The sequence below is a fragment of the Argiope bruennichi genome, chromosome 5, assembly GCF_947563725.1.
Source record: "Argiope bruennichi chromosome 5, qqArgBrue1.1, whole genome shotgun sequence".
NCBI classification, from domain to species: Eukaryota; Metazoa; Arthropoda; class Arachnida; order Araneae; family Araneidae; genus Argiope; species Argiope bruennichi.
Window position 1 is genome coordinate 120,526,834 of NC_079155.1, and position 13,014 is coordinate 120,539,847.

The following is a 13,014-nucleotide window of genomic DNA, read 5'->3' on the forward strand; positions in this document are numbered from 1 at the left end:
TTCGTATTCTTATCATTGTGGTTTTAGACCAGATTGACACCGTATTTAAAATTTTATCGGAGAGTCGTAATGAGAATAGTAGACACTTCATAAGCTCTCGTGTCACGAGGCTTGGTGGCTGAGTCGGCAGAGTGTGGCGCTTAGTTTTGCAGGTCTTCAGTTCGAGGCTCGAAGCCGAAAAATATTTTTATATAATTTTTTTAAATTTATTTTCGCCAGTTTTCTGCATCATTCCTAGGGATAAAATGAATAATTCCAAATCATTTACGTCAAAAATAGAATTTAATTTCAAAATATTTCTATATTTATTCGAAATTTTACGAGTCTAGTTCAAGCACATGCGCAGAATTCATTCGTATTCTTAGCATTGTGGTTTTAGACCAGATTGACACCGTATTTAAAATTGTACTGGAAGGTCGCAATGAGAATAGTAGACACTACATAAGCTCTTGTGATACGGGGCTTGGTGGCTGGGTCGGCAGAGTGTTCCGTTTAGTTTTGCAGGTCTTCAGTTCGAGGCTCGAAGCCGACAACCATTTTTATATAATTTTTTAAAAATTTATTTTCGCCAGTTTTCTCCATCATTCCTAGGGATAAAATGAACAATTCCAAATCATATACGTCAAAAATAGAATTTAATTTCAAAATATTTCTATATTTATTCGAAATTTTACGAGTCTAGTTCACGCACATGCGCAGAAGTCATTCGTATTCTTATCATTGTCCTTTTAGACCAGACTGACACCGTATTTAAAATTTTACCGGAGAGTCGTAAAAAGAATAGTAGACACTTCATAAGCTCTCGTGATACGGGGCTAGGTGGCTGGGTCGGCAGAGTGTTCCGTTTAGTTTTGCAGGTCTTCAGTTCGAGCCTCGAAGGCGAAAAATATTTTTATGTAATTTTTTTATATTTATTTTAGACTGTTTTCTCCCTCATTCCTAAGGATAAAATGAATAATTTCAAATCATATACGTCGAAAACCGAATTTAATTTCAAAATATTTCTATATTTTTTCGAAATTTTACGAGTCTAGTTCACGCACATGCACAGAATTCATTTGTATTCCTAGCATTGTGCTTTTAGACCATATTGACACCGTATTTAAAATTTTACTTGACAATCGTAATGAGAATATTAGACCCTTCAGAATCTGTCTGGTTACGAGGCTTGGTGGTTGTCTCGGCAGAGTGTTCCGCTTAGTTTTGCAGGTCTTCAGATCGAGGCTCGAAGCCGACAAATATTTTTATATAATTTTTTTAAAATTTATTTTCGTCAGTTTTCTGCCTTATTCCTAAGGATAAAATGAATAAGTTCAATTCATATATGTCGAAAATAGAATTTAATTTCAAAATATTTCTATATTTATTCGAAATTTTACGAGTCTAGTTCACACTCATGCACAGAATTCATTTGTATTCTTAGCATTGTGCTTTTAGACCATATTGACACTGTATTTAAAATTTTACTTGACAGTCGTAATGAGAATATTAGACCCTTCAGAATCTGTCTGGCTACGAGAGTTGGTGGCTGTCTCGGCAGAGTGTTCTGCTTAGTTTTGCAGGTCTTCAGATCGAGGCTCGAAGCCAACAAATGTTTTTATATAATTTTTTTATATTTATTTTCGCCAGTTTTCCCCATCATTCCTAAGAATAAAATGAATAATTTCAAATCATATACGTCAAAAATAGAATTTAATTTCAAAATATTTCTATATTTATTCAAAATTTTACGAGTCTAGTTGACGCACATGCGCAGAAGTCATTCGTATTCTTAGCATTGTGTTTTTAGACCAGATTGACACCGTATTTAAAATTTTACTGGAGAGTCGTAATGAGAATAGTAGACACTTCATAAGCTTTCTTGATACGAGGCTTGGTGTCTGGGTCGGCAGAATGTGGCGTTTTGTTTAGAAGGGCTTCAGTTCGAGGCTCGAAGCCGACAACCATTTTTTATATAATTTTTTTTTAAATTTATTTTCGCCAGTTTTTTCCATCATTCCTAGGGATAAAATGAATAATTTCAAATCATATACGTCAAAAATAGAATTTAATTTCAAAATATTTCGATATTTATTCGAAATTTTACGAATCTAGTTCACGCACATGCGCAGAATTCATTCGTATTATTATCATTGTGCTTTTAGACCATATTGACACCGTATTTAAAATTTTACTGGAGAGTCGTGATCAGAATAGTAGACACTTCAGAATCTGTCTGGCTACGAGGCTTGGTGGCTGTCTCGGCAGAGTGTTCTGCTTAGTTTTGCAGGTCTTCAGATCGAGGCTCGAAGCCAACAAATGTTTTTATATAATTTTTTTATATTTATTTTTGCCAGTTTTCCCCATCATTCCTAAGAATAAAATGAATAATTTCAAATCATATACGTCAAAAATAGAATTTAATTTCAAAATATTTCTATATTTATTCGAACTTTTACGAGTCTAGTTCACGCACATGCGCAGAAGTCATTCGTATTCTTAGCATTGTGTTTTTAGACCAGATTGACACCGTATTTAAAATTTTACTGGAGAGTCGTAATGAGAATAGTAGACACTTCATAAGCTTTCGTGATACGAGGCTTGGTGGCTGGGTCGGCAGAATGTGGCGTTTTGTTTAGAAGGACTTCAGTTCGAGGCTCGAAGCCGACAACCATTTTTTATATAATTTTTTTTTAAATTTATTTTCGCCAGTTTTCTCCATCATTCCTAGGGATAAAATGAATAATTCCAAATCATATACGTCAAACGTAGAATTTTATTTCAAAATATTTCTATATTTATTCGAAATTTTACCAGTCTAGTTCACGCACATGCGCAGAATTCATTCGTATTCTTAGCATTGTGCTTTTAGACCAGATTGACACAGTATTTAATATTTTACTGGACAGTCGTAATGAGAATATTAGACCCTTCAGAAGCTCTCGTGTTAGAAAGCTTGGTGGCTGGGTCGGCAGAGTGTCCCGCTTTGCTTTGCAGGTCTTCAGTTCGAAGCCGACAAATATTTTTATATAATTTTTTTATATTTATTTTCGCCAGTTTTCTCCATGATTCCAATGGATAAAATGAATAATTCCAAATCATATATGTCAAAAATAGAATTTAATTTCAAAATATTTCGGCATTTATTCGAAATTTTACGAGTCTAGTTCACGCACATATGCAGAATACATTCGTATTCTTATCATGGTGCTTTTAGACCATATTGACACCGAATTTAAAATTTTACTGGAATTCGTAATCAGAATAGTAGACACTTCATAAGTTCTCGTGATACGAGGCTTGCTGGCTGAGTTGGCAAAGTGTGGCGCTTAGTTTTACAGGTCTCCAGTTCGAGGCTCGAAGACGACAACTATTTTTATATAATTTTTTTTTAAATTTATTATCCTCAGTTTTCTCCAGCATTCCTAGGGATAAAATGAATAATTCCAAATCATATACGTCGAAAATAGAATTTAATTTCAAAATATTTCTATATTTATTCGAAATTTTACGAGTGTAGTTCACGCACATGCACAGAATTCATTCGTATTCTTAGCATTGTGCTTTTAGACCAGATTGACACCGTATTTAATATTTTACTGGACAGTCGTAATCAGAATATTAGACCCTTCAGAAGAACTCGTGTTACGAAGCTTGGTGCCTGGGTCGGCAAAGTGTGGCGCTTAGTTTTCCAGGTCTTCAGTTCGAGGCTTGAAGCCGACAACCATTTTTTATATAATTTTTTTAAAATTTATTTTCGCCAGTTTTCTTCCTCATTCCTAAGGATAAAATGAATAATTTCAAATCATATACGTCCAAAATAGAATTTAATTTCAAAATCTTTCTATATTTATTCGAAATTTTACGAATCTAGTTTACGCACATGCGCAGAATTCATTCGTATTCTTATCATTGTGCTTTTAGACCATATTGACACCGTATTTAAAATTTTACTTGACAGTCGTCATGAGAATATTAGACCCTTCAGAATCTCACTGGCTGCGAGGCTTGGTGGCTGGATCGGCAGAGTGTTCCGCTTAGTTTTGCAGGTCTTCAGATCGAGGCTCGAAGCCGACAAATATTTTTATATAATTTTTTTATATTTATTTTCGCCAGTTCTCTCCATCATTCCTAAGAATAAAATGAATAATTTCAAATCATATACGTCAAAAATAGAATTTAATTTCAAAATATTTCTATATTTATTCGAACTTTTACGAGTCTTGTTCAGGCACATGCGCAGAATACATTTGTATTCTTAGCATTGTGCTTTTAGACCAGATTGAGACCGTATTTAAAATTTTACTGGAGAGTCGTAATGAGCATAGTAGACACTTCATAAGCTTTCGTGATACGATTCTTGGTGTCTGAGTCGGCAGAGTGTGGCGCTTAGTTTTGCAGGTCTTCAGTTCGAGGTTCGAAGCCGACAACCGTTTTTATATAATTTTTTTAAAATTTATTTTCCGCAGTTTTCTCCATCATTCCTAGGGATAAAATGAATAATTCCAAATCATATACGTCGAAAATAGAATTTAATTTCAAAATATTTCTATATTTATTCGAAATTTTACGAGTCTAGTTCACGCACATGCGCAGAATTCATTCGTATTCTGACCATTGTGCTTTTAGACCATATTGACACCGTATTTAAAATTTTACTGGAAAGTCGTAATGAGAATATTAGACCCTTCAGAAGCACTCGTGTTACGAAGCTTGGTGGCTTGGTCGGCAAAGTGTGGCGTTTAGTTTTGCAGGTCTTCAGTTCGAGGCTTGAAGCTGACAAACTTTTTTTATATAATTTTTTTTAAATTTATTTTCGCCAGTTTTCTCCCTCATTCCTAAGGATAAAATGAATAATTTCAAATCATATACGTCAAAAATAGAATTTAATTTCAAAATATTTCTATATTTATTCGAAATTTTACGAATCTAGTTCACGCACATGCGCAGAATTCATTCGTATTATTATCATTGTGCTTTTAGACCATATTGACACCGTATTTAAAATTTTACTGGAGAATCGTGATCAGAATAGTAGACACTTCATAAGTTCTCGAGATACGAATCTTGGTGGCTGATTCGGCAGAGTGTGGCGCTTAGTTTTCCAGGTCTTCAGTTCGAGGCTTGAAGCCAACAACCATTTTTTATTTAATTTTTTTTAAATTTATTTTCGCCAGTTTCCTCCCTGATTCCTAAGGATAAAATGAATAATTCCAAATCATATACGTCAAAAATAGAATTTAATTTCAAAATATTTCTATATTTATTCGAAATTATACGAGTCTAGTTCACGCACATGCGCAGAAGTCATTAGTATTCTTAGCATTGTGCTTTTAGACCAGATTGACACCGTATTTAAAATTTTACTGGAGAGTCGTAATGAGAATAGTAGACACTTCATAAGTTCTCGTGACACGAGGCTTGGTGGCTGAGTCGGCAGAGTGTTGCGCTTAGTTTTCCAGGTCTTCAGTTCGAGGCATGAAGCCAACAACCATTTTTTATTTAATTTTTTTTAAATTTATTTTCGCCAGTTTCCTCCCTGATTCCTAAGGATAAAATGAATAATTCCAAATCATATACGTCAAAAACAGAATTTAATTTCAAAATATTTCTATATTTATTCGAAATTATACGAGTCTAGTTCACGCACATGCGCAGAATTTATTCGTATTCTTATCATTGTGCTTTTAGACCAAATTGACACCGTATTTAAAATTTTACCTGCGAGTCGTAATGAGAGTAGTAGACACTTCATAAGCTATCATGATACGAGGCTTGATGGCTGGGTCGGCAGAGTGTGGCACTTAGTTTTGCAGGTCTTCAGATCGAGGCTCGAAGCCGGCAAAATTTTTTATATAATTTTCTTTTTTTTAAATTCATTTTCGCCAGTTTTCTCCATCATTCCTAATGTTAAAATGAATAATTCCAAATCATATACGTCAAAAATAGAATTTAATTTCAAAATATTTCTATATTTATTCGAAATTTTACGAGTCTAGTTCAGGCACATGCGCAGAATTCATTCGTATTCTGATCAATGTGCTTTTAGACCATATTGACACCGTATATAAAATTTTACTGGAGAGTCGTAATGAAAATAGTAGACACTTCAGAAGCTCTCGGGTTGCGAGGGTTGGTGGCTGGATCGGTAGAGTATGGCACTTAGTTTCGCAGGTCTTCAGATCGAGGCTCGAAGCCAACAAACATGTTTATAAAATTTTCTTTTTTTTAATATTTAATTTCGCCAGTTTTTTCCATCAGTCCTAGGGATAGAATGAATAATTACAAATCATATACGTCAAAAATAGAATTTAATTTCAAAATATTTCTATATTTATTCGAAATTTTACGAGTAAAAATCACGCTCATGCGCAGAATTCATTCGTATTCTTATCATTGTGCTTTTAGACCAGATTGACACCGTATTTAAAATTTTACTGTAGAGTTGTAATGAGAATAGTAGACACTTCATAATCTTTCGTGATACGAGGCTTGGTGTCTGGGTCGGCAGAGTGTGGCGCTTAGTTTTGAAGGTCGTCAGTTCGAGGCTCGAAGCCGACAACCATTTTTTATATAATTTTTTTTAAATTTATTTTCGCCAGTTTTCTCCATTATTCCTAGGAATAAAATGAATAATTCCAAATCATATACGTCAAAAATAGAATTTAATTTCAAAATATTTCTATATTTATTCGAAATTTTACGATTCAAGTTCACGCACATGCGTAGAATTCATTCGTATTCTTAGCATTGTGCTTTTAGACCAGATTGCCCCCTCAGGGCCTCACCTACTATAGGTGAGTACGGGTGTCCCAATCCCGAGGTACCCAGGGATCTTTTACTCCCTTTAGGTTTACTCTCCTCTGCGCCTTCTGCTGTCGCCTTTTTTTTTCTTCCCCTCGACGTCAAGCGAGGGAGCTCTCCATGAGAAGCTGTTGCCGCTCTGTTTGCTTCTTGCTTCTCATGGACAGCCAAAACCCCACGTGTTTGCAGTGCGTGGCGACCCATTAGAAAGACGAGTGGTGCACTGTGGTCCCCTGTGCATCAATGGGCTGGTAGGTAGTCACCTGAGTGGCTAGTCTACTAGGGATCAAGAGAAGGGGTTACTCCTTGGGCTTGGCGTTAAGGGTGGTCACTGTCCCCGGGGGTAACTCCGAGAGTATAGGTTCCGGCTAGCACTAAGGTGTATGCTGAGGCTGGAAACTACCAGAGCCGGTAATTGCCTTCCCTTGTTGGGCTCCGTGGTGGGCGATGCCGTCGGGCCTGAATTTCTCTTAATATCGCATGGGCTCTTCCAAAAAGTCTCCCTTCAGTGGGCATAAGAAACATGTATTTTTTACTTCTCCTCATTAGTTTGATACTTTTTTCGTTATTAAACGAGTCTCTGACAAGCAGGATACTTTTAATTCTGTTTCACCTTTTTTAGTACAAAAAGCCATTGCAGCAGTTGTCGGCGAGGTTTCATCAATACGTAAAATGCGTTCAGGTGATTTGCTGGTAGAAGTCTGCTCCAAAAAGCAAGCCCAGCAAATCATAAAATTAAAAGCTTTAGCAAATATTCCAGTCACAGTTAATTCTCACACATCACTTAATTACTCAAAGGGTGTAATCACTTGTGGAGAACTTTTTAACGTTTCTCTGGAGGAAATAACTATGGAACTAAAGCCTCAAGGAGTGACACATGTACGTCAGATTAATATTCGGCGGGATGGACAACTCCTTCCCACTAAACATTATATCCTTACTTTTCACAGTCCCAAATTGCCCGAATTTTTATATGCAGGTTACATAAAACTACCGGTACGACAATACATACCAAACCCTCTGCGTTGCTTCCAATGTCAACGTTTTGGCCACTCTAAGGCTAACTGCCGCGGGACCCTCACTTGCGCCCGCTGTGCAGAAAAGGGCCATGATAGCCAGCAGTGTTGCGCACCAGAAAAGTGCGTAAACTGTGGGGGCATTCATACTTCATATTCTCGAAATTGTGAACTCTGGTAGTTAGAAAAGCAAATAACATCAATTAAAATTAAAGAAAACCTATCCTACCCTGAAGCTAGGAAAAAAGTTCTAGCTCAAACTCCTACACCTGACTTAACATATGCATCCGTTGTGAAAAAAGCCTTTTGTGCAAACTGTTCTTGCAGCAATTGTGCTAAATATACTACCCAAAACAAAACTACAGATAAATCTTCTGACTCTGATACCGATACTATTGTAAAAACTACTATTCCCGAAAATATCAAACAAGTTAGATCTAAATCAAATACAAAATCCAAAAATTCTTTAAAGCTAAAGCTTGCGAAACGTGGCCTTACCTCGACACAGTTGCATTCAAAAATGAAATTATCAAAAACACAAAATTCCGTCGCAATGGGACTGGCGACGAAGGGTATCGTCCAAAAGGATTTAACTTCCATTTTTGGTGATACACTCAAATGTCCCGAAACCATTGCCCTCCATCCTTCTGAAGGGCATGATGAAGAATTAGACATGAGTTGCGATACTCCGTCAACTCAAACGACTAGTCTTAAACTTTCTCCTATTACAAAAATCTCTTAATGGGTACCTTCTTCTCTTGGAATTGTCGCGGTATTCGATCCAAACTTTCTGACATCAAGTCCATCATCAACCACTTTCATCCCGTTTGTCTTGGTGTTCAAGAAACCTTTTTAACACCAAATATTCCTATAAAATTGAGCGGTTATAATTGTATTCGTAAAGATACAGACACAACATCCCATCCTTCTGGGGCTGTCTGTGTCTTCACGTCAAATATGTATCCGAGTACGCATCTGAGCTTGCATACTTCTCTTCAGGCTGTGGCCGTACAGGTTCACATAGGAACGTTGGTTACAGTCTGCTGTATTTACATACCGCCTACTGATGTAATCTGTCAGCAAGATTTGGACAACCTAGTGGACCAGCTTCCTTCACCTTTTATTATACTTGGTGATTTCAACGGACATAGTACTTTGTGGGGTTCGAATAGTACAAACTCTCGTGGAAGACAGATTGAGCAGTTTATTGCCAATAACTGTCTCTGTTTACTTAACAATGAAGAGAAAACCTATTTCCACGAACCCACACGTAGCTTCCATACTCTTGACTTGGCCATATGTTCTCCTGAACTTCTGCCGCTGCTAACGTTCGCAGTGAGCAAACATTTATACAATAGTGATCATTTTCCTATCATCCTCTCCCATGCTGCTAGCGGCGGTGCGACTTATTGTCCGCCACGTTTTCTATTTCAGCGGGCAGACTGGATTGCTTTTTCACAGTTAGCAAATATCACCGAGACTATGGTCCGAACTGCAGATATTTCGGAAGCTGTACAACTTGTCGTTGAAACCATAATAAATGCTGCAAACAGCAGTATCCCAAAAACTTCCCCACGTCTTCAAAAATTTCGTAGACCATGGTGGAACGAAGCCTGTCGCGACAGTCATAAGAAACAAAAACGACTATGGAATAAATTTCGAAGGTACCCAACAACAGAGAATCTTGTAGCCTTTAAAAAACCCAAAGCGCTTGCTCGTCGCATTCGACGACGTAGTCAGAGGGAATCATGGATATCATTTGTTTCTTCCATAACATCCAACACTTCTAGTAAAAGCTTGTGGAGAAAGGTAAAGGCTGCTAATGGGATTTATAATGAATAATCCATCCCTGTATTAAAAACAGGAAGTGAGATGCATTCTGCCCCATTAGACGTAGCCAATACTCTAGGCCAAGCATTTGCACAAGTGTCCGCAATCGATTCTTATAGTCCTGAGTTTCTGGCAATTAAGAATCCCGCGGAACGGTTGCCTCTGCACTTTAATGACCCAAGCACTCATTCATACAACTGTAAATTCAGGATGTTTGAATTGGAAACTGCTTTGTCTCAATCCCACAATACAAGTCCCGAGCCAGATGGAATCACATATAATATGCTTCGACATTTGAATAAAACTTCACTTTCCAATCTGTTGTTGCTGTTCAACAGAATCTGGACAGAGCAGAAATACCCAATGCATTGGTGCGAAGCTATTGTGATTCCTATCTTAAAACCTGGCAAAGAATCATCAAACCCTCTGAACTACAGGCCAATTGCTCTGACGAGTTGCCTTTGTAAGACCTTTGAACGCATGGTCAATGCTCGTCTAATCTATGAACTGGAAAAACAAGGATGTATCCCCTCACTGCAGAGCGGTTTCCGTAGAGGTCGCTCTACATTTGACAATCTCATTTTACTGGAAACACAGATCCGCAACGCTTTTGTAAAGAGGAACCACCTTGTCTTCATATTCTTCGATATAGAAAAAGCATATGACCGTGCTTGGCGCTTTGGCATACTTTCAACAATTTTTAACTTTGGTTTTAGAGGAAACCTACCCATGTTTTTAACTAATTTTTTATCTTATCGAACATTTCGAGTTCGTGTTGGGAATTTTTACTCAAAATATTTTATACAAGCTGAGGGTGTCCCTCAGGGAAGTGTCCTCAGTGTCACACTTTTTATCGTCCATCTTAGTCAGGTTTTAACAATTTTACCTTCATCTGTACATGCCAGCCTTTACGTTGACGATCTGCAGATATCATGCCAAGGAAGTGATATTAATCTGATTGAACAGCAGTTGCAAACCGCCGTAAATAAACTGGTTGCTTGGTGCGATAACAATGGGCACACTATCTCTCCGGAGAAGAGCTGTTGTGTCCCTTTCTGTCGGAAAAGAAAGCTTCACCTCGATCCAAATATACATATTCGGAATATTCCAATTCCTGTGGTGAACGAAATACGGTTTTTGGGAGTGATTCTCGATCGGAAGCTCACCTTCCTTCCACACATCTTTTATTTGCGGAAGAAGTGTAAGAAGTCTTTGAATATTTTGAAGGTGCTTTCCAGAACATCCTGGGGTGCCGATCGAACCTCCTTACTCCGTATTTATCAAGCTGTAATTCTTTCCCGGATCGAATATGGGTGTATGGTGTATGGTGCCGCCTGCCCATCAGTTCTGCGGCGACTGGATACTATTCATCACTCTGCATTGCGCATCTGTTCTGGAGCATTTCGTACTTCTCCGGTTGAAAGCCTTTATGTAATTTGCCATCAGCTACCCCTTTGTTTGAGGCGAAAAAAATTGTCTGCCCTATTTTATTTTCGAACCAAATCTATTTTGAACCATCCCTTGAACCAAATGTCATTACCAGTTAGTCTTAGTCAACTTTATAGCGCGCGTCCCTCTCACATCCTCTCATTTTGTGAGAGAACTAAATTACTTCTGAATGACTCGGACCTTAACGCTGTTCATGTTAAAGTTGTGGATACATTTAGTTTTTCACCTTGGGATATACCGCAATTTTCGTTTTTGAACCCTTTCACTGGATTCGATAAATCATTAACTGCTCCAGTTGTTTTCCAACAGCTCTTTTTGTATCATCGCTCTCGGTATTCTTCCTTTGTTCCAATTTTCACGGATGGCTCAAAATCGGATGGTTATGCTGGTTGCGGCATCATACTTCCATCTGATACACTCAGCCACCGTTTGCATAATTGTTGCTCAGTTTTTACTGCTGAGTTGGTTGCAATTTTCTGCGCACTTGAGAAAATTTCATCCTTTACTCAGCGTAAATTTATTATTTACACTGATAGCATGAGCGCACTGGAGACACTGTCGCATTACCACAATCGGATGCATCCGATTGCCATTAAAATTTTGTTCACTTTGCGACTGCTTCAGACAGATGGATTTCAAGTCATTTTCTGTTGGGTTCCGAGTCATGTGGGCATCTTGGGAAATGAGAAGGCAGACTTGGCTGCAAAATCTGCATTGGCTTCTTTGAGCATAGACCCCCCCCCTTTTTTATGATATTAAAAGGTCCATTGCCCATCACTTCTCTTCTACCTGGCAAAAGTCATGGGATCGGTAGACCGAAAATAAATTACATCTTATTAAATCGGATATTGTTCCTTGGCCTGTTCATTCTGTACGTGAGATGGATGTTAAATTGACAAGTCTCCGTATAGGACATACGCGCTTTAGCCACAAACATCTCGTATTTGGGGAAAATGCGCCTATGTGCAATAGCTGCAAAGTTAATTTTACTATTCGGCATGTCTTGATTGAATGTCCCGTCTTTAATTCATACCGTGCTCGTTTTTTTACCTTGTCTTCAACATTGCAGGACTTAGTGGGTGAAAGATACCAAACAAATATTTTTAAATTCTTAAGAGCTATTGGCTTTTTAACTTGTATTTAGACTTTTTAATCATTCTTTTTTGCGTAGAACATTACTTTTTATGTATTTGTACGTTTCATCATTGTATCAAAATCTCATGAATCGGTTTAAATTTGAGATGTTATAACAATTTTCACATTTTTTTTGTTGGAATTTTTCTTTATTTGTCTCTGTTAATTAAATAAATATGCGTTTTTAATACATTTTATACTTTTACCATTTGATTGGCGCAGCATAGCCAAATATGGCTCTTGCGCCAGTAAAACACACAAAACAAAACCAAACCTTTAGACCAGATTGACACCGTATTTAAAATTTTACTGGACAGTCGTAATGAGAATATTAGACCCTTCATAAGCTCTCGGGTTACGAGGCTTGGTGGCTGGATCGGTAGAATAAGGCACTTAGTTTTGCAGGTCTTGAGATCGAGGCTGGAAGCCAACAAACATTTTTATATAATTTTCTTTTTTTAAAAATTTATTTTCGCCAGTTTTCTCCATCATTCCTAGGGACAAAATGAAAAATTCCAAATCATATATGTCAAAAATAGAATTTAATTTCAAAATATTTCTATATTTATTCGAAATTTTACGAGTCTAGTTCACGCACATGCGCAGAATTCATTCGTATTCTTAGCATTGTGCTTTTAGACTAGATTGACACGGTATTTAAAATTTTACTGGAGAGTCGTAATGAGAATAGTAGACACTTCATAAGATCTCGTGATACGAGGCTTGGTGGCTGGGTCGGTAGAGTGTGGCGCTTAGTTTTGAAGGTCTTCAGTTCGAGGCTCGAAGCCGACAACCATTTTTT

At 37.3% G+C, this 13,014-nt stretch overlaps 1 protein-coding gene across 1 annotated transcript; it reads left to right on the forward strand.

Moving 5' to 3' along the window:
• Nucleotides 1-9,671: 9,671 nt before the first annotated feature.
• LOC129968387 (uncharacterized) lies at nt 9,672-11,674 on the forward strand. Its single transcript, XM_056082244.1, has 3 exons — nt 9,672-10,241; nt 10,857-11,060; nt 11,615-11,674. The coding sequence occupies exons 1-3, from the start codon at nt 9,672-9,674 to the stop codon at nt 11,672-11,674; spliced, it is 834 nt and encodes a 277-aa protein (XP_055938219.1).
• The last annotated feature ends 1,340 nt before the right edge of the window (nt 11,675-13,014 follow it).